The sequence below is a fragment of the Spermophilus citellus genome (genome assembly GCF_964194105.1).
Source record: "Spermophilus citellus genome assembly, chromosome: 9".
NCBI classification, from domain to species: Eukaryota; Metazoa; Chordata; class Mammalia; order Rodentia; family Sciuridae; genus Spermophilus; species Spermophilus citellus.
The window spans coordinates 47,429,714-47,452,222 of record NC_138191.1 but is presented as its reverse complement, the minus strand read 5'-3'; the positions used below and the strand labels follow the sequence as shown (position 1 = coordinate 47,452,222).

General features: G+C 31.6%; 1 protein-coding gene across 4 annotated transcripts in view; it reads right to left on the bottom strand.

The window, feature by feature from the left end:
* Positions 1 to 22,509, bottom strand: part of COL11A1 (collagen type XI alpha 1 chain) — a 220,433-nt gene that overhangs the window by 62,544 nt on the left and 135,380 nt on the right. For all 4 annotated transcript variants that reach the window (XM_081306562.1, XM_081306561.1, XM_081306564.1 and 1 more), the window contains 6 exons: positions 20,857 to 20,910; positions 16,928 to 16,981; positions 12,239 to 12,292; positions 8,634 to 8,741; positions 8,146 to 8,235; positions 7,840 to 7,893 (listed from right to left, as the gene is read on the bottom strand). In XM_081306562.1, coding sequence (XP_081162688.1) covers positions 7,840 to 7,893; positions 8,146 to 8,235; positions 8,634 to 8,741; positions 12,239 to 12,292; positions 16,928 to 16,981; positions 20,857 to 20,910 — 414 coding nt within the window. The remainder of the gene's footprint in view (positions 1 to 7,839; positions 7,894 to 8,145; positions 8,236 to 8,633; positions 8,742 to 12,238; positions 12,293 to 16,927; positions 16,982 to 20,856; positions 20,911 to 22,509) is intronic.

The following is a 22,509-nucleotide window of genomic DNA, read 5'->3' as shown; positions in this document are numbered from 1 at the left end:
GAAAGTTACTTGCTTTATTATAGTAATGATTTCACTATTTAAATGTATCCCATAACATCATGTTGTAAACCTCAAATATATTTTCAAAAACCTTTTGTAAAGGCAACAATTAAATATTTATTGAATTACACATATTATAATGACAGTATCATTATATTTGAGTACTCAATAATAACCACTATGGAAAACTTATGATATTTTTCTCATTTTCAAATAAAAAGTGATCATGCTTTCATAAAGAAGGAATTTAAATATATAAATAAATATAAACATATTTATTTCCTTTTTTAAGTATATTGTTAGTTTTAGCTCCTTCTGCAACCTCCTCTCTAAATTTTCAGTCTTTTCTTCCTCACAATGACAACAAAACAAGCAACAATAACATCATTCTATATTCTTGGGGCAGTGAGAACAGGGGCATTTTTCAAATGCTTTAAACAGAGGGAAACACTAATATAGTATAGATATTTTATCAGTTATTTTATATGTGTATTTCATATTCTGAGGAGTATCTGTAAAGTAAATGAAACTGATAAACAGACAAATGATCTCATTAGTATTCACTTAACATGTATCTACTATGGGGAGAATAGAAGCATAAACATAAGAGGTTCTTGTAATACAGAGCTATTCAAGTAGGTCAATTTTAAGGCCAAATTGACCTTCATGGCAAGACTAGTATGATATAATTATACTCTTCAAATGATATATTTTAGATCACACAGGCCAAAAATTTAGATGAGATATCAAACATTATTAGAATTTAAAGCATAAATTCTGAATGATCAAAGTCATGCAGTTATGCAAACTTTGGTCATTGGTCTCCAATCCTGGCTCTACCTGTCTCTCATCCCTAGATGGATGTGAGAATAGCTTAACTGAGATCAACCTGGGCCACAAGGTTATGGCCACAAGAAGATATGCTTTATCATAAAAAGTACCATATATGACCCAATAAGCCAGCAGGTGCCATCCTTCTGAAACCTTGTCTATTCCCTTGTTTGCAGAACAAGTAAATGTCAGTGCAAAGAAGGTTCCCAGGAACAGGATGCAGGGGAAAAAATGAAAAGAAATTGTAATTATGAAAGGAAATAAATGTAAGCTCTTAAAGAAGAGAGGACACCAAGATGAAATAATAGCATATGAAGAGTATAACAGATTTAGAATCTTCAGGGGAAACCATGAAAGAGAAGATACAGGAAGTGGGACTCACAGTATTTCAGTTGAGAAATACTGAACACTTACCCTTTAGCAGCTATTTGACTGTCTAATATATTCTCCCCATATTGAATCCTAATACTCCCAGGAGAAGGAAAGAAATATAAAGATAAAAGGCTTTACCAACCACCCTATCATATTTGTTTTAATCATATTTTTAAAGAAAAAAACTGTTGGTAAAGAGATGATTTCATATCATAAGATATGGATAAAACATTACTTAGGTAAAACGTTCTGATTTTTCTTTAGGAAAATAGAGGGGGTAAGTGAAAGCTGAGAATTTGCTACATGTCATATCTGCACATATGGCATGTTTGTATACATACAAAACATTTACCCAGTTTATCTTCAATATGCAGGAAAATGCTGCACTGCCTTCCTCTCTCATTCTTCACTCCTTGATGCTTTCTGTTTCAGGTGTGTAACAAGTCACCTACTACATGCTTAAACCCCTGTGATCAGTAGACCTGCTTAGGCTTTGACTGGCATCTATGACCAGTTCTTGGATACAACATCATGCATACAGTGAGCACTTGATTTTGACTTGACTTAAAAAGAACAAAGTCACAGAACTCTGTTGGTAATTTTTTTTTCTTAAGTGCAAGAACTATAAACTGTTTCTCAATATACATTTACTCCTAGTAGCAAAATCTTTTAGAAAACCATAATCTTAAAATATGTGTTCTTTCCTAACAGGACCAAAACAGCAACGAGAACTTCAAGACTAAATTCAGCACACACAAAAATTATTTTTCATAGATAAAACTGATTTTTTTTATTTATAGCTCCAACTCCAACATAATTCTTTTAGACAAAAAGCATTATTTTCAATTTTGTCTCTCTGGCCTTTTAGTTTATCACTTAATACTTATTATTTTTTTTTTCTTATCTGTCATCCTCAGTAAAACATAAGTTCTTTGTAGGAAAAGTCTATTTTATGGATCTGTATAACTTCATCTTAATAGATGGTATATTCAGATATATTGTCATTCCAAAAGAAAAAAAATTATAGTAGTTTAGAGAGAATACATAATATATAAGAGAATATAAGTAAAAAAAACAGGTAAGCATGAAAGACCGGTAAGCAAATAACATTTTATTGGCATTATATGAAGCTAAAAATATTAGCAATCTAAACATGCCTACAGACAAGGGATTTTCCCTCTGTAGGCCATGATCCATTGATGAGTTATAAAGTCAATTTAATGGATCTTATCCAGAAGTTAAAAAATAATAAAAATAAATCATAATAAAAATATTAAAATATGTACACAATTTGTACTTTTTATAATAAGTATGTTCAAAAGATTAGAAAAATGATAATAAGGTATCATCTTCCCTATTGAGACTCAATTTTGACTCCATGATTTTTGCAAGCCAAAGGAAGAAGGAAATTCTGCATTTCACAATTCATAACAACTGAAAGAAAAATAGTTATTCAATAAATCACACAAAAATAAAATAATTCTATAAAAGCAGACTTAAAATGAATACTTTTAAAGTTATAATTATCAAGAGATTTCTTCTGAGAATATTTACAAATAGGATCCTGTCTAAAGCAATCTCCCATATTCTCAAGCACATTCTTTTTTTTTTTTTTTTTTTTTTTTTTTTTGCACATTCTTTAGACATGTCTTTAGGCATGTCTTTATGCTTCACCGTCTTTCTGAACACAAGACGATGGCATTCCATGTAGACCAGGCAGAGTTTAGTAAGCCCAGTGTGAGAGAATGTGATAACAGTGTGATGCAAATTCTCTGGTCTCTGTTTATTTCTGAATGAATTATGCATAAAGAGAACAGGTGCAAAATATATTCATAGGTGAATAAACAGATGGACACAGAGATAGATGGATGATTACAAATATTGTATTTGCTTTCTATGGATTAGAAAACATAGATAGGATACAGAGTTTAGGGTTCATGGTTGTGACACATAAAAAATATCTATAATCATTAGGGACTCAACCTTTGCTATCATAGTTTAAGCAGTTTAGTCTTTGATTCATTCAAACAGTCAATGGGTTACAGGGAAACTGTATTAAAGCCGAGTTATCTGGAATATTAGCTCTTCTGACTCTTATTTTAGACAAAATTGTTCACAAGGGTATGGAAGTCGGGTGTGATGGCACACGCCTGTAATCCCAGTGGATTGGGAGGCTAAGACAGGAGGATCACAATTTCAAAGCCAACTTCATCAACTGCGAGGCACTAAGCAACTCAGTGAGACCCTGTCTCTAAATAAAATAAAAAATAGGGCCGGGATGTGGCTCAGTGGCCAAGTGTCTCTGAGTTCAATCCCTGGTACCAATAAATAAATAAATAAATAAAAATAAATAACAAGGGTATAGAAATGTCAGGACAACTTGGAAAAATGTAATCAAAAAGGAGGGAGGAAGGAAAAGAGAGGGGGAGATTTACTTACGCAGATGTTACAGAGAGATCTACATATCTAGAAAGGAATTTATGTAATGAGCTATCATGAATTTCATCTGCAGATAAAGGACTTTAAACTTATACAATCTAATTATCTTCTCTAAGCCTAAGATCATTTTCCTTAAAAATGAAATGCAATAATACGACCATGTCAATTTGCAAGAGTATAATGAATATATAGTACTCAAAACAAGGGTTGGAAGAATTCACACTCAATAATATTTTGTTTTCTTTTTCTATTTCCTTTTTATTTCCCATTTCTCCTTTACTCAAATTCTTTTCCTTAGACAATTCTTCAATTTTTAATTTTCTTTCCCCTAATGTGAGTAACTGCTAAATCTCCAACACTCTCTGTTTCTGTGCATTTCTTCAGTACTTAAAATTACTTGGCCAATATCCCAAAGTAAAGTTAATTTGAGATTGATATAAAATCAGACCTACCCACTATAAAACAGTGGAGTCTATAGAATATTCCTATGCTGTTTTCCTCTTAAGACTTATAATTTTAGGTCTGTCCCCAACAGATCAGACATTTCCCTCTACTATTCCACTGTTATCTTTTTGATTAACATCACAATACAGAACTTGTTACTTTTCTTGCCAAAAAAAAAATCATCATTCCTGATTCCTTCATTTTAAATAAAACTACACATTATCAAATCTTATAAAATGATAATTAACATAAATGAGTTTTCTAGATAGGTTAGAGTTTGCATCTAGAACACCAATTTTTTGTTGTTTTTCTTCTTGTTGCTCTGCTTTGCTTTGCTTTAATCTCTGTCAGCTGGAATAAATTTTTTTTCAAAGTCTAATTCCACATGCACATGACTGAATGACTGCTGTAACTGAAGCCAATGGAGGCTTGTTTGGCACTTGTTACAGGCTGGAATCCTCAACTTGAGTCTCTCCTCCATATTTTACTGTGATCATAGCCACAGTTTTGGAAACCCATTGCCATGAAGGTTACCTCTCTTTTCAGTGCATCCTCCTCCAACAACTGGGGAATAGCTTTAATTGGTTTATGCTTGAAAAATTGGATGAAATTTACTGTCAGAATAAGTGGTTATTCAAGATTAAGTCAAAGTGAGTTTTTGAGAAACATTTCTACTAATAAAGTATAAAAACCTTTAAACATTTTTTTTGTGACTTCCATGAGGTTTTAAATTTTTATGTATGAATTTTCCCTTTGTTGTTGATACAGATGAAGCAAAATGGTTCTAGGTTTGGAAGCCATCATTAAACTGTCATTCCCTCAAAAACACAAGCCTGACATTATCATTTGGTTTTTGTCTTTCCTCACTGCCCATGTCCAAAATTAAAAAAAAAAAAAAAGTGCTGTTACTCTGCCTTCCTGTGTTGACATCTGCACTGTGCTGTGACTCCCCACTTGCCTGGTCAATGGCTCACTATAGTATTATAAATTAGCCCCTGAATGTTTACAACCATCTAGCCTTTCCCATCTTCATTATATATTTTACACTAAGGGAAAAGTTGTTTTCCTAAAATTTTATTTATTCATTATTTATTTATTTAATCCACTTGCTCCAAAGATGTCAAGTCTTCAAATTAACTCCCACTTACCATATTAGAGCTTCAATAATCATATGCCATATTCTATTTCTGCTTTAGCTTTACATGATGCAAAATATTTAGCTAAGTACCTAGTTCCCAGCAAGAATTGAAAAAAATTTTACTTCTTCTTCCAAAGCTTACCCTACTTTAGTAAAACTAGATACGACCTCAAACACTCTATCCCTTTCCTCATGTGTTCTCTCGTATGTTTTTGCAATCTCCTGTGCTTTGTTTGTAAAGCCAAGTTGAAGGGCCTTTCCACTGATTTCTCTTCTCTCCCTCCCCCCATAGAATTAATATCTATTGCTTGTATGTCATTAGGCTTTTAATCACCAATCAATTGATAGTGCTGTTTAATCTTTAGTGGGACTTTTTTTTCTTCAAAACCATTTATCATATTTTGAGTCAAGTGACATCTTTTGTAGTTTTTAATTGTATAGAAAAAAGTATTTAGTAATTGTTATGTAAGTATTTGTTGAAGGCAACTAAATAAACAGCACATTTACTTTTATATTATATGTTGTTCTACATTTAACTGGACAATTTCTAATAAATATTCTGTAAACTATATGTCCAGAGGGTTTATTATGCACCATACATATATATTGGTTTCAATTGCTTTGAAAACCTGAAAATGCTTATTTGCATGGGTCCTAAAAAATATTTTAAAACAATTCTTATAGTTATAATTCAGACTTCACTAGAACAATGATCATTGATTTTAAAAAAATTTATGCCTAAAATAAGATGATCTTATAACCTGAAAGTCTAATTAAATGGATTGCATTCTACTAGAGTTATTGAAGATTTTATGTCCAAATAAAAACTTTTGTCTTATTCAACTGTTTTTCCTGCTAACATTACCACCACTAAATTGTGAGAGATGTAAAACAATCTTATACATTGGATTTTATAAATTTCATAGAAAGTCAAATATATTCATTGAAATATATTATTTTTCCTTAAAAAATCTTCACCAATTTGAATGATTTATAGATCTTCAGGTCTAAGAATAATGTCAATCACCCTAAAAAATGCTATGCTTGCTGTGCTCTCAGTATTAGTTATGGAATACAGACTTTACTCCTATATCAGGCTTTATGATAATTAAATTGAAAGGTATGAAATGATTTCTGTGTGCCAGGTGCTGTAGTGTGAACATAACCAAAGTAATACAGGGAATTCACAGAGTAATAAGAGAGGCAAATGATGATATTCCAATATAATTTATAAAATAGAAGTCAGAACTCTGAGGCAGGGGGAGTTTCACTAATAAATGATCCATAGAAATTTCTACATCTATGAATAATTGCAATTTTTCCAAGGAGAAAGAGAAAAAAATGCAGTTTCCTAGAAGAACATGAGAGTATAAATTATACTCTCTCAAAGGAGAAAAGATCAAGGTGGCTTGAGGAACAATAAGATGTTCAGTACCTTAGACTGGATAGATTTAAAGGGGAAGAATTAGGGGGAAAAATAGACTACGGTGATTGGAATCAAATTGGAAAGATGACCCAGTAGCCATGAGGAGTTTGATTTCTCAAGGCACAGTGTAGAGCCATGAGAAAGGTATAAGCAAAGGAATGGCATGGGAAAGGAGGTGCATTAAACTAAAATTTAGAACTGATCTTAAAAACTGACTGATGAGTGAAGGAAAATGGAGTCAAGAAGAAAGACATTGCGAGTCAAGGAGGAAACAAAAGGAATCTGAACAGAGTGTGGTGATGAAAATGAAGAAAAGGGATAAAGAAACATTTGAAAGTGGAACTGATATGACTTCAACATGCTGTGGAAGGTAGTTAAGAAGGGATTTAAAGCAACTTTCCACTAATCAGGCTGATGAAAAAAGATGGAGATTGAGAAAAGGTCACCAAATATTGCCTTTGGTCTGTTACAGTGGCTTTTCAGAGTACAGACAGGAATAAAATTGAATTCGAGGAAAAACATGAAGACTGTATTCAATGGTTCTCAAAGGAGTTTATTTAGACATATGATCATCAGAAAGAAGAGATTAAAAATCTGATGTTTACTCATTTGCCAATTATTTCATAATGTTAAATTGACTAAATAAATCGATATGTATCATATATAAAATGGCATGTATTTTTCATGTTTATGGGGTTTATTTATATCACCAACAAAATCTGAGTCTTATGAAGTACTTAGAATCTCAAATTAAGCCTGTTTTGTAGCAAATGATGACTGAATATAATATATAAGCAATTCAATCTTATTTTATGATTAATTTTAAAATGAGAGGAAAAGAGATGGAGTAAAAAGAATTCAAATTACAGCTTCTCCATGGTTTCCATGACCATGAGTTTCTATTCCTCATAATTATGATTTATTTCTTTGGTAATGGTAAGAAGCAAAATAGCTCTTTATATCTCTGGACAGAAGTAGAAGCAGAAGCAAATATTTCCAATCATCTAAACCGTTCTGTTTCTGCACTCATTAGTGCGTGCAATTAGTAGAAACCAGGCATTGACTGATTTGATTGGCATGTGTTTATTTTCTCTCCTACACCCTGTGAGATCACAGCAGGAAAGTAATGAAAGAATGGCTGTGATTTGCAACCATAGATAGCGTAGCTATGGATTATCATCATACTTACAACTGGACCAGGTGGGCCCTGGGGACCTTCTCCTCCTTTCAGTCCAGGTGCACCCTGGGAGAAGTGTAAAATCAAAGAAAATGAATCAATGTGAACTAAATATAAATGGAAGGAGATGTACGATTGATAAAATGAGAAAGTCAGAAAGTATTTTTTGATACAAACATATATGCATATATACAATGATAATCAAATGCTTATGTTTACATATATTGTCTTAAATACTCAGGACTCTATTTAAGCTCTGAAAAAAAATACTATTAATAAGCACTTCCATTCACACACATATTTATATGTTGATTATACCTGAGCTCCAGGAAGACCTCGTTCACCTGGGAAACCACGTAATCCTGCTGGTCCATCTTTCCCTGAGATACCTTGAGGTCCTGGGTCACCCTAAAGAAGATAATATAAATCTATCAATAAAGAGTAATTTCTACACACGTTTGTATGAACAAAATTGTGATTACCTCCAACCTGCTGTCAGGAAAGCTTAAAAATACTTAATGAAAATTTTGTGTGGAATGTCCTGTACATTAAAATGAAATAACAATACCTCAATTTAAGGATTTATATCTATAAATCAATAGTTTTATGGTCAATGAGCTAATTGTTCCATTATTCAGTAATATCTTCAAGTATAATAACCTTATACTAAATATCTTCCTGACATGTTTTTCTGACATTAATTTAAATACTAACAAAATAGAGAGACTCTCTGGAGAAGTGGTAAGCAGTACAGTTAAAAGCAAATGAATGCTTGGAGATAAGAAAAATCCTTGAGCATGTCATACCTTTGCACCTTCTTTTCCTGCAGCACCAGGAAGACCTTGCTCACCAGGAGGACCAGGAGGGCCAGGGTGCCCACGTTCACCTATGGGACCAGTCTCACCTGTTGGTCCCTGAATTAGATAAGCAAAACCACATTAGTTTGCTCTTTTAATTTTTGACAAATATAATGCATACTCAAAACATATCTTACTCCCTTATACAAAAGTTTAACCTTTTCCTTTATTTTTATGCTGTTCTAAAAGCACTTCTTATCAAACACTGACAGTAACATATCTGACAAAAGTCTGAAATGATTTCTTGCAATCGTGGTTAGGATATTCAAGTGAACAAAAGAAAAAAAAATACATGAAGTCTAAAAAGATATTTTCCTTGTTTAATACTAGAATTGCTTCAGTGTAAGGGCAGTCCAAGTATTTTTAAAAACTGTTTTGGAAGCCAGGTATGATGGTACACACCTGTAATCCCAGCAGCTTGGGAGACTGAAGCAGGAGGATTTGAGTTCAAAGCCAGCCTTAGCAATGGTAAGCAATTCAGTGAGACCCTGTCTCTAAATAAAAATACAAAATAGGGCTGGGAATCTGGCTCAGTGATCAAATGCCCCTGGTTAAATCCCCAGTATAAAACAAAACAAAACAAAACAAAATAAAACAAAAAACAAGTTTCATGCCATTTCCCTTTTTATATAAGGTGTTAAATCAGTTTAACAATAAAGAGACATTGGTGATATATTGATAGGTACTCTACTGAATCACTACTTGATAATAAGCCTAGACCCTGGGAACTCAAAAACTCAAGTAGTTCTCTTTGGAATTTCCATGCACTGGAGACCTCTCTATTTCTAATTTATATTCATTTGAAAAAGTCTAAGGAATGTGGCAGGAGGCCCCTGAAAGCAGTGAGTTTGGGCCAGAAGTTCCTTTAGGCCAAAGGTATAACAAATAGCGAGGTCCCTTAAATTGCAGCAAATGCCAAAATGAAAAATGTCAGGTCATTAATATGTCCCCTGACTGGTACTATTTGTGGTCCTAGAGTGTAACAAGCTATCAAGTATAAACAAGGAATGGTGACCAGCTGGTCTCTATGTTCACTCAGAATAAACAGCAAGATGAAGGATTTAAGTTAAAGATATATAAAGAGGAAAATTCCAAATGTTAAGGTTGTTATACAGTGGAATGTGTTACTGAAGTTACTTTGGAATATCATTCCTTGTTATTTTTCTAAAAATGCAACATATTTTTAACTTTTAGTCTTGTATAAAGAACACATGTGCCCCAAATATTGGCACACGTTTCTAGATTTATATTTCTTTATGTAATAACTGGAAGTCTTCAACTATTATTGTGCAAAAGTTTTTCTCCCAAAGATAATTTTTTATCTGAATGCCAGGATTCACAAGAAAATGTTATGAAGTTGTTACTAATTAAATAGCTGTATCAGTGAGACAAAAATGGGCAGAGATTTATACAAAAAAAAGATGAACTATTTCTTCCATTACCTCACTCCCTTTATTCTAACATGAAAATATAGTTACATTTAAAACAGGGAGTTCAATTATTTATTGATTTATTTATTTGGTACCAGGCATTGAACCCAGGGGTATTTAATCATGGAGTCATATTGCAAACCCTTTTTATTTTCTTATTTTGAGACAGGTCTTATTAAGTTACTGAGGCTGGCTTTCAACTTGTGATCCTCCTGCCTCAGCTTCCTGAGTCACTGGGATTATAGGCATGTGCCACTGTGGGAATTAAGATTGTCTTTAAAATAGTTGGATTTCCATTCATAATAGGAAAAATATATCAATGAAGATGTATACTCAATAAAATACCTGCTACTTTTATGCCTTAACATAAAGAAGGAGGGAAAAAAAAAAAACAAGTCAGGTCCCAGAATTGTAGATGTCTGCATTTGGCAGGGATACATTTTCAAAAGGTATCAGTTCTTGAAATATTCAGTTAAGACACCCAACATATTTACATTCTAGATAGACTAATTCAGTTTCTCCTCAGAGATATTGAGTATAATAGGAATTATGCTCTAGTTATTCTTTCTTTTTTCCAAAGAAAATGGTTATGAAGTTATTTGAAACAGAAAATAAAAGTACTTTCAGAGGAAGCTTTCAAATTATTGATTAATGTATATTATATGCAATATATACTTAATATATGTATATTCACTCTTGCTATGTATGGTATACACTGAAATATATTTGTATTACTTATATATTTATTCATATATAAAAGTATTTCCTAAAAATAGATTTCACTGTATATCTATAATTAAAACTGAAGATCTTTAAAAAGAACCCTTGAGTACACACACACACACACCAAAAAAAATGCATGATGACATGCATGCTGTATTTCCTTGGAAAAAGAACAAAGAGTTAAAATTTTCCCTTAGGTTTGAAATTATTCTCTGAAATAAAATTATTAAGAAATCCAATAATTCTTCATTTTTGCTTTTGCCACACAAATTCTTAGAAAAAGAGTGTAGTTTTGTTTCTCTGGGGAGGGATGCATATTTATGGATGTGCATGTTAGTGTATGTGTGAATACATGAGTTACAAAGTACTGAGAACAAATTATGAATAGGAAAAAGAGTAAAAAAATTAAATAATTAAAACATTTCTCCAGCTGATCTTGCTTTACTGTAACTTGCTATTACCAGGGGTAAAATTCCTGCTGAGTAAACTAAAAGTGTTCTGTCCAGTCCATATGTTTTGGGACAGGATAACAATTTTATTTTTTATGTACACTAATTATTATATGCAGCTCTGTGATACCATAATTCAGGATATTTCTCTAATATTTTAGTTGTCTGCTACCTGTCTTGAGAGAGATTCTTGTCTTAACCAATATTTCACATATGCTCAAGAAAACAAAATAATACTTATTCCTGATATGAATAACTGTTGTTATGATGAAAAAAACCCTTAAAAACATGTAATAAGTTACAAATGTTAAAATTTATAAATATTGTTATATTCTGAGCTTTATCTTATTCTTCTAGGCCTAATTAATATTCAAAGGCCTGAAGTCATTTTGTAATTTTAAATTTTATTTTATTTTTTTTACATTTAGATTAAGATTTTTTTTATTGGTTGTTCAAAACATTACAAAGCTCTTGACATATCATATTTCATACATTAGATTCAAGTTGGTTATGAACTCCCAATTTTACCCCATATACAGATTGCAGAATCACATCGGTTACACATCCACATTTTTACATAATGCCCTATTAGTAACTGTTGTATTCTGCTACCTTTCCTAAATGGACGAACTCTTTAGAAAGAATTTTGGGTTCATAAAATATAGATGGTGCCATGGTCAGGCTTTAGTGTTAAACTCATTGTGAATTTCTGATACACTTTCATTATACATTCTTCTCTTTTATTGATACAGGCAAACGATAACCTGCTTTAATTAAGCAGTTATTTGCTGAATATCATTTGATGTTGGTAATCTTCAGATACTTAAATGTGATCTGAAATTTAAAAATACAACATTTGGAATCATAATAACATGGATCCATGTTTCACAACTTATTAAGGTGAAAACATAAACATTAAAGTATACCTCATTAGCAAAATAAAGGAACATACCTGTGGTCCAACAACACCTCCTGGCCCAGGGGGGCCAGTCTTGCCTTGAAATCCCTAAAGAAACAAAGTATTATCTGTAAAAACTATGCAAAGGACAAAGCATAAATTAAAATTTGACAATTGAATAACTTTATTAAAAGAAAGTCAATTATTGGCTAAAAATACCTCAAGTGCTTAAATCTGAGTTAACATATACCAGTTCTTTCAAAAATCCAAAATTTGCTATCTTCACTGCTTCACATTGTAATGCAATGATTATTTTCAATATACTAAAATATAAGGCAGTATGATTAACCTGGAGCACAAATGTATTCTTAGCCATGTTCTACCAGGTCAAACAACATATAGAATGTTAACATAGCAATGTTTATGGATGAAATAAATGATGATTTAGACATTCTTTAAAACAGTTAACTGATTCTCTATCCATAGATAAATCTATAGTCAGTGATCTACATATATTTCTTTTTAATGCATTCCAAAAATCTCAAAATATAAAAGGATACAAAAATACATATTTTACATATACAAGAGAATACTTTGCATGATTAGTAATCATTTCATCTTTTTACAAATGTTCTTTCTAAAAACCCAAAAGAATATTTTTGTAAATACACCTTGCAAATAATGCAATCATTAAAATAGAATCTGGTTGATGTGAACAGAATGACTTTACTAAATCAAGCTTTGGGGAATTTATTTTGGTACCTACATTTCTCTAGACTCGTAGATTATTCATTCTGTATAATTGCGTTATGATAGACAAAGTGCTTTCTCATGTGAGTAAGGTTGCATTTAACAGTCAGGAGAATAGATAGAAAAAACTAAGAGGAAAACATTCCAAAGAATAAAATTAAAGTGAACAGTGTTTACAAAAGTTTTGTTCACTGTGACATGTAATAAAACTGGAAATAATAAAATAAGCAAGAAAAGAAGCTAGTAGTCCACATTTGTAGCACAACCTTCCAGGTAATTATGATCGAATTATTTTTAAGAGCAAAATTCTATAAGTAAAAGGAATCTGAATTTATAATTATTATAATTTATATCAGAAGGAAAACATAAAACTCTATAATTCTTTTTTTAATATTTACTTTTTGGTTGTAGTTGGACACAATACCTTTATTTTATTTTTTATGTTTATGTGGTGCTGAGGATCTCACATGTGGGAGGCAAGTGCTCTACCACTGAGCCACAACCCCAGCCTCATAAAACTCTATAATTCTTAAGACTATCAGGGTTCCACTTGAGCTATCATTCTAAATAGCCAAACCCACTAATCCTGAGTGAAATTATCACAGAATTTATTTAGAATTTTATAATCAAAATAGCAGTTTGCTTAATTTTAACTTTTTAGCAACCGGGAAATTTGGAAATCTGTCATCAGATTTTCAGATTATATACACACACACATATAAACACACATATACATGTGCACAATATATGTGAGTATGAATATGTACACTTCTCCTGGATTTTGTCAACAACCTCCATGACGACATTTCTTACCTCTATGATGATTCATTCTTCCACCTGCTCCAAACTATTTCTAAAACACTGATCTATGTTAAACCCTGACTCTTTCTCAATAAGGGCCTATTGGTCATTCCAATTGTATGTGGTTCTGTCTCCAACATTTCCAACATGGTGCTCACTGGAAGTACCTTCTCTGAGTTGTGGTTTTCTTTATTTCTTTTGTTTCTTTATTAATGAAGTATCTTCTGTTCACACACTTTCCTGCAGCTATCAGACTCAGTCATTTAAACCTAGAGTGTCACTTAAGAGACTCTCAACATTGAGCTTCTCTTATGTCCCAGTAGACTTGTGTTACTCAACTGCAATCATCTCTTTCTTTGATGATTGCAGTTTTTCAAATCAGGTTCACTCATTTATCTACTTTTAGCCAGAATCACTATCTCACATAAGCAAATCTAATCAACTCATTGCTAAACATATGTCAAGTAATATTGATGACAAAGTTCAGCACAATCTCAACCTTGTTGCTACTCCAGTCACATCTTTTGCTTTGAAAATGTGTCCTAGGTTCTACCCACACTAATCTTCTCACCTGTATCTGAATCCTACATTTGCATGACCTGTTCCCTTTGTTTGCATTACCCTTCTCCTTCAAGTTTGACTTGAAGGAGAAAATGTTTTTCTGAATTTAAAAAAAATATTAAAATATTTTTCCTTAGTGAATGTGAGAGCAAAAAGTGAATTTAACAACAATTGATTAAAATTAATTGATTAAAAATCAATATTTCATTGAGGAAAGTCTATGAAAAATTTACATTCCACATTTGCACTCATGCATCCTAAGGGGAAAGAGAAAAGCTTGGCTGCTAGCCCAATTGTGCAGGTGATGGATTTTGGGGGAGCTGGAAGAGAGCACTGCCCATATGTCTGCTTATTCAAGACATTTATTGCATTTGCAAGTATCTGATAAATTTACACCAGAGATTGTACAGAAAAACTACACACAGTAGAATTCTTACAGATCAGAATGGGGTTTGCTTGTCTGATATTTTCATTTAAGAAAACTAAACTTACTTTTTAATTTTAGAATAACTGATGCCCTTTTAAAGTCCCTAAAAACAGAAATTAATTTGATATATTCATGGGTAGCTTGGAATATCTAAGACCCAACCAAAATGTAATTCCTATTCTAATAATCTCTAAGGGACTTTATTAATTTTGGCATCAATACTGGATTTAGCAGTGTCACTGAGACAGATTTGGGATATTTCACTATAATAGGAGCTGTTTCTGATTTTTTCTGGAAACTTGAAAGAGTTTGAAAATGTAAGGCATCAAAATGAATCTTGAATTTATGAATGTGGAAGAAGCTAAACAATAATGAAATAATTTCCTCTTTGAAATAAGATAACACATATATACAAAGCCTATCCAGTCTAGATTCTGATCTTATGTAAAGAAATCTTTTGAATTCTAGGCAGCAAAATAAAGTGAGAAAGAACAGTTCCGGGCCATAGGGTGATTCACTCTTCTATGAAAAGAGGTTGTGAGGGCTGGGGATGTGGCTCAAGCGGTAGCGCGCTCGCCTGGCATGCGTGCGGCCCGGGTTCGATCCTCAGCACCACATACCAACAAAGATGTTCTGTCCGCCAAGAACTAAAAAATAAATATTAAAAATTCTCTCTCTCTCTCTCTCTCTCTCTCTCTCTCTCTCTCTCTCTCTCCTCTCTCACTCTCTCTTAAAAAAAAAAAAGAAAAGAAAAGAGGTTGTGAAATCAGAAATACAATTTCCCAAAAATAATCCTGGCCTTTGTCTATGAGAAACTACTAGAGAGAAGGATTCTTCCTAGAAGCATTAGTTAATATGCTCTTTTCTTCTTTGTTTAAATTCAAATGTTATATATGACATAGTTATTTCAGAGAAAAGCAGAAGCTCTTGACTAAATTGAAGACAAAGTGATTTTAAAATGGTAATTCTCTAGGTATTCCTTCCTCAAAAACAATTTCAAAAATATTCTTGTTATTCCCAGGAAATAATGTGATGGTTAAAATGATTGGATGCAAGATTTAAGTGGGAATGTTGTGTGGGAATTTGAGTGTAAATTTCACTGTGGATTCTTATTTAGAGAATCTATATTTTCCTCATCATGGAGATATCATTCCCAAGAGGAAACTCAAACAATTTTATTTTTTGGCCCCACTATAAATCATTTTGATTCAGCTTTGGAAAGTCCAGACTTTGAAATTTCTAGCCTGGATAAAATTAGGAAGCTGTTAAACTAAGAATTGTCACTTGGAGAGTGAGACAGGAATTGGGTTGCTGCTGACAGACTGTTTCTCCCATGGCAGAAAATTAATAATATTTTAAGATTTGTTAACACATATGGCTATGCAATTCCAAATAAGTCTTCATGTTGGCAGAAAGCCTTGAAGTGATTTTTAACCACACAGTCAAAGATAGTCTATGTTGTGGTTTTCTCAAGAAATCTGGATAAAATTAACCAATATTAAGAAACAAGAATATGTTCCAAGAATATATGCCAAACCTTGAGGATTTCTGACTAGAATAACAACCCATTTGTACATTCATATATGTAGTTTCATAACAGTGATAAAATAAATCAATAACCCATGAGAATTCTTAAGCCATTGAGGAGTTAACAATTTCTCCTGTGCCCAATCATCATTGTATATAAGATGGATTATTCAGTTAATTTGTTTTAACATTATATTTCTCCATTTTTAAATAACACAAAATTACTTTTTTTCAATCTACACTTCCCTACTCAACAAGAGAGGAAACATTTGAAATAGTTCCATACCACTTATACCCTTATGGTTGTAACATCAGCAGAATTCACTCTCTAGTTCTGGAAAGAAGAACTTTGTGTTATGTGCATGACTTACAGTAATGTGTAACGATATCATGAAAGCATCCAAAGAATAATGTGTCCCCTTCCACCAACTCATTATTAAAGTACTATTATTAACAACAGATCAATTAAATAAATTAACATAACAGTTTTTTCAAGGATATTTGTTTAGGTATAAACATTGGTCTATTTATGTATTTATTCATGTTTTAATAAAAGGTCTAATGGAATTCATTCCTACATTGTTCTCAAGCTGGTCATTTAAATGTTAAAATAAGTAGCTTCTATGAACCAATGAGGTACCAAAGATTGAAAATTCCACTCAGAAACAGTTACTTACTGTTTCACCACGTTGCCCAGGGTGTCCTGGCAGCCCATCCTTCCCAGGTGGACCCTGAAATCACAAGTTTTAAATACCCATGAAGTAAATATTTCTTTAATTATAGACTAGAAGTATTATGTTAGACAATTTACTGATATTTCACTGGACATTATATTTTGATGTTCTAATTGATTTTATACTTGGTGATGTTCAGTTTTATATATGGCATGTATCTCTTTAACATAAGTCTGTAGCTATAACTGAGACTAAAGAAAAAATGTAGAATTCTATTCTATACCTTTTACAATTAAGTGAATTTATCTCATTGCATCTTTTTAAAACAATATTTGCATAGGTCTGCATTTTATTTTCTTTCTTCCACATGATTAAAATTAAAAAAAATTGTATTTTTGCAAAACTATTCTTCAATTTGTGTGTGTGTATGTGTGTGTGTGTGTGTGTGTGTGTGTGTGTGTGTGTGTGTGATGTGTTTGTAAGCCAATTCCCTGTGCATTTAAACATGGATAATAAAGATAGTGTCCTCTAGTGGTGATCCAAACTTCAAACCGACAAGAATGAAAAAGGAATGAAATTTACAAAAACAAAGGCACTTTACATCTAAAATCGCTTTAAGTAAAGGAAACAATGTACTATGCTCAATTCTGGAAATGATCAGGGCCACTTTTTCCCATTCAGTTTTCTTAAATACCCTCTTGGAAGCAAAATTCTTATGAAGTACTGGAGAGCAACTCTGCCATGGTATTGCTTTCTCTAATGGGTGCAATCTTTGTCATGTCTGAAGAAATAGATGAAGTAATTAACTACGTACTTAAAGCAAACAACTCTCCAAGGAACAAAACTGGAGTTCCAAGGGCCCAAACCTTCTTAGATGTCACTTCAACATTTTTTCATTAAAACATATTAGATATGTTTCCATTTCTCACTAGGTCATGAGTAATATAAGATGATGTTTTGCCCTCAGTTTAGAAATGAAACACAAAAATGGGTAGTTCATTCTAGAAGATTTCATCCAGGTTCATGTTTTCAAAACAACAAATAAAAACAATTTTTCTACTTTGTCTCTATTTTGATACAGATGGAATTAATACGATATCAGCTTCAGATAATTATAAAAAATTTACGAAAAGCAGTGAAAGACAGCTAAAGAATCATAAATTTGAGTCTGGTGTTTCCCTACCAAACTAAAACACTTCTTAAATGCTGAGCTTTGCAATCAGTATAAAACATACACACGTTTCTAACAAATCTGTAAATATTAAAGTTAAATATCTCACTATATTTGCTGATAGAGATGAAATGTTCATTACAGAAATTATAATCCTTTAAAACAGTGATTTTAGTTCTAAATGATGATATCCTGGAATGAAAGCAACATGGTTTTTAGTGGTGTTTCTAGACAGTCTAAGGCACCAGAGTTAATGGTCTATAGGATCAGTATCATCACCACTTTTCTTGATTTAAGTATGTACTTCTAATATTAGGCAATTAATAACTATAGTGGCTTTCCACTACTACCCAATAAAATAAAGCCAAATAATTGCTAAATAGTTTATTTATAAATGATAATTTTATCCATCCAAATAGGCTGCCCTTTTGATTTAGTTAATGAAGGATGGAGGAAACAAGTTCATCTAAAGGGAGGTGTGTATATACAGGAAGTCAAATTGTGGAAAAACTCTTCCAAATAGTTTTTAAACTATCCAGTGAGAAAACACCCTCATGAACACTAGATTTGATATTTTTTCCTACATATATAACTGTTCTTCATAATAATGATGGTATAAATTTTAATCATTTAAACTTTTTCTTGAATGAGATAACTGTATACTCTCCAAATATGGCAAAGAATGACATAAAATTAAAAGAACCAAAAGAGAACATTCCAAACACTCAGTCTTTGTGTGAGTGTGTGTGTGTGTGTGTGTGTGTGTGTGTGTGTGTGTAATTAGTCTGTAGGAGGAGACTGGTTCTATCCCTCACCTCAATTTTTTCTTTCTTTTTTATCCTCTGCTTTGGTACTGAGGATTAAACCCAGAGGTGCTTAACCTTTGAGCACACCCCTAGCTGCTAAGTTGCTGAGGCTGGTTTTGAACTTACTCCTGCCTCAGCCTCCCAAACCACTGGGATCAATTTCTTCTTTCTATGTCAAAGAGATGAAGGTATTTCTTTTCCAAATTTCATAAAACTTTATACCAGAAATATGTTAAGCATTTTTAGTTCATACTTTAATATTTCACTGAATAGTAAACAGTACACAAAGCACTTCATTCAGCAGGGACAGCAATGTTTCTTAATAGTGCCATGTCTCTCCAACTAGACTGTGGGCTTCTAAAGTCTAGGCATCTATTATAATTCTAATACCTCTAAGAGATAAAATGAGTGCATGATCAATGGCTCCAAAGTTAACTAAAAGGCATGTGAAAGAACAAACTGAAAAAGTCTGAGGAAAAATGAGTCCAATGGCTCTCTTTGATAAAATTATCATATTGCATCGGGGAAACAACTTGCAACAATGTAAACAAATATGTAAATGTATAAGTATGATGTTTAAAGGTATCTAACATAGGAGATATAATAATGTTAAGGCTATATGTCTCATGTGGATTTTTCCTTTGGCTAAATGATCCACGTACATGGCTTCAGAATACTTTTGGACTTACCTTTGAAAATGTGTATATAGAGTCACTTTACAAACCACATTTTCACTTCTCTGTGAAACTGCACATATGATATTGCATTTTGAACACAACTCAGTGAGCAAGACCTTATGTGCAGGAAGTATCAATATATTATTAGTAACTATGTGTGTGAATTCACTTATAATCCTGTAATGTAGATAATAACCTGATATATTTGTAGTAATAAAGCAGAACTGTTAAGTGTTAAAATGATACTCTTAAGCAGTGTCTAAAATTATTGCAAAAAGTAAGTGATTACCTAAATGGTTAACTTTTAATTCAAGAAGGTTTTTCAAAATAAATGATTCACCAACTTGAGTTGTATACACACTAAAGTTTGGAAGATATTTTCTAGTCTAGGTTAGAACAATGATTCACAAACTGTTATGAAACAGAACTATCTGTATGGCTAATTAAAATATGGCTGGCAGGTGAAACTTTGTATTTCTACTAATATCCCAAGTGCAGCTGCTGCTACTGGGCCAAAACAAGCATTTTGAGAACCATTGCACTAGACAGATGGGTGAGGTAATTCTCGTGTATATAAAGAAACTGAATTAAGGAAGGAAGGAAGGAAGAAAGAGAAAGAGAGAAAAGGAGGGAAAAAGATAAAGAAAGAGAAAACCACTGAACAGGACTATGTTCCCATTAATATTTAAATATGAAAATAAAGCATTTCAATTAACTTTGGGAAAATATTTAATGATGACATTCAAAACAGTATTATAGTAAACAAAATTTTATAAGAAGAATATAATTCAATAAATGTTACCATTACATTTTCTAAAAAAATGCATTCTAGAGCGAAAAATAATAAAAACATATAAATCTCAATGTGATGTAAGTGTATCAGAATGTTGGAAGAATTTTAGGAAGTGATAATTGAAGATGGATGCAAAATTCCATTTGCAAGATGTAATTTGCTAGTGGAAGATAACAGGGAAATTACAACACACCAAATATTTAATAATTAAAAGTATTTATTGTACAATATTTAAATAATAAATATTGTAGAAAAGTAATTGACAAAATAATATTCATATTATTTAAAACAATGCAAAATAAGAGGTGTTTAAATTATATTAAAATTCTTTGATTTCATAAGTGGAAAACATTCTTTTACATTTTATTTTCAATTTTGCTTTTATAGGGATTTAGTTACATCTACATCTCATAATTTAAACTGCAACTCTCAAAAATGTGAAAATATTATAAAATAAAGAAAGAAAAGGAAATTATAACACTTACAGGAGGGCCTTTTGGTCCAGGAAATCCAACTGGACCCTGAGGTCCTTGAGGACCCTGAAAGTAAAGAGTATAGAAAGCTTAATGATATGCCTGGAAAGAGAAACCTCCACGCCTTATGGCTTATTTATACAGTTAAAATACAGAACAACATACAGCCTCTTCGCAGTAGTGACAAAACTATGGTACTATGATATGATAACTAGCACTAACAGAAAAGCAAAATAGTTTTTTACTACTTAAAATTGTACATCACAGGAGCACTGTACGTATTTAGAGTTTATATAAAAAACTAATAGAACAATAGGTAGCAATAAGTTCCACAGATTTTTTGTTTTTACTTTGAATGTTGGCTATAAACATTCATAAAAGGAAAATTTCAATTCAATGCCATACTTCTCCAAAGGAAAAATATGTTTAAAAATGACTCCATAAATTTTCTGGCTCTAGTTAGTCACAAATAAAAGGGAAAATAAGGGGCTGAGGATGTGGCTCAGTGGTAGAGCACTTGTCTAGCATGTATGAGGCACTGGGTTCCATTCTCAGCACCACATATAAATAAATGAATAAAATAAAGGCCCATGCATCTAAAAAATATTTTTAAAAGGGCAACATAGTATCTCAAAATAATCATAAAAGATATCTTCAATATTTGTAGTTAAATGTATTTATTTTTGAGGATGTTACTATCTCATTTTACTCATGTATAAACTTCTTTGGTAGAAAGATAAAACGAACTTTATTGTATAAATATTCTCATTAACATTCAGTCTAAATATGCTTTTATAATATTATTCTAGGCTTGATGTTTAATTAACAATATTATTCAACTTTCTTATTTACATATCTTTAAAATGCAGGAAGTAGACTCTATTATGATGATTGTGTTGGTGGCAAAAAAAAAATTGGTAAAAGTTAATTCTGTGTATGCCAGAATGTAATAATTGTATTCATAAAAAGAAGATATGTAAAATTAAAGATAATATAAATAAAATTTAATAAGTAATAACGTTTTAATAAGATTTATCTACATTCTAAAAGTTTATTAGTGTTGGTCTTTAATAGAATTTATTCTTTTAAAGTATCAGTTTAGACTTCTCAGGAAAAATTTCATTACTACTCTTAAGGCAATGCTAGTTCTTCAATAAGCATAAGCTTTTACTATTACCAGCATCTCATCCAGAAATGAAAAGGATTCATCAAATTTATATAGTTAAAAAATACAACATGAAATTAATAAAATACTGAGAAAATATGTGTAATTTATAAGTTTTTGTACTATCTTTAAACTATGAAAATATGATTCTTAAATATACATCATAAAAAAAGTAAGAAAACAAAATATAGCATTTAAATAAAAAATTTTAAATAGTATTTTAAGGCTTTACAGTACTCTCTATTCCCCTAACTTCTTCAGACATATTTGCTTTTTAAAATTTTAATACTTTTAAAATAAAATTTGATTTTAAATTTAAGAAACATTTTCAAAATCACTATTTCAATGAAAAGTTTAAAAAACTGAGCTTGTTTTATAAAGTTCCACAAAAAAAATTTTCACATATTTTCCTTATATTAGTCAAATATAGTAGTATCCCCTTTTCTGATTTTACTTTCCACAGTGTAAGTTACTGGTGATCAATTATGATCTGAAAATAT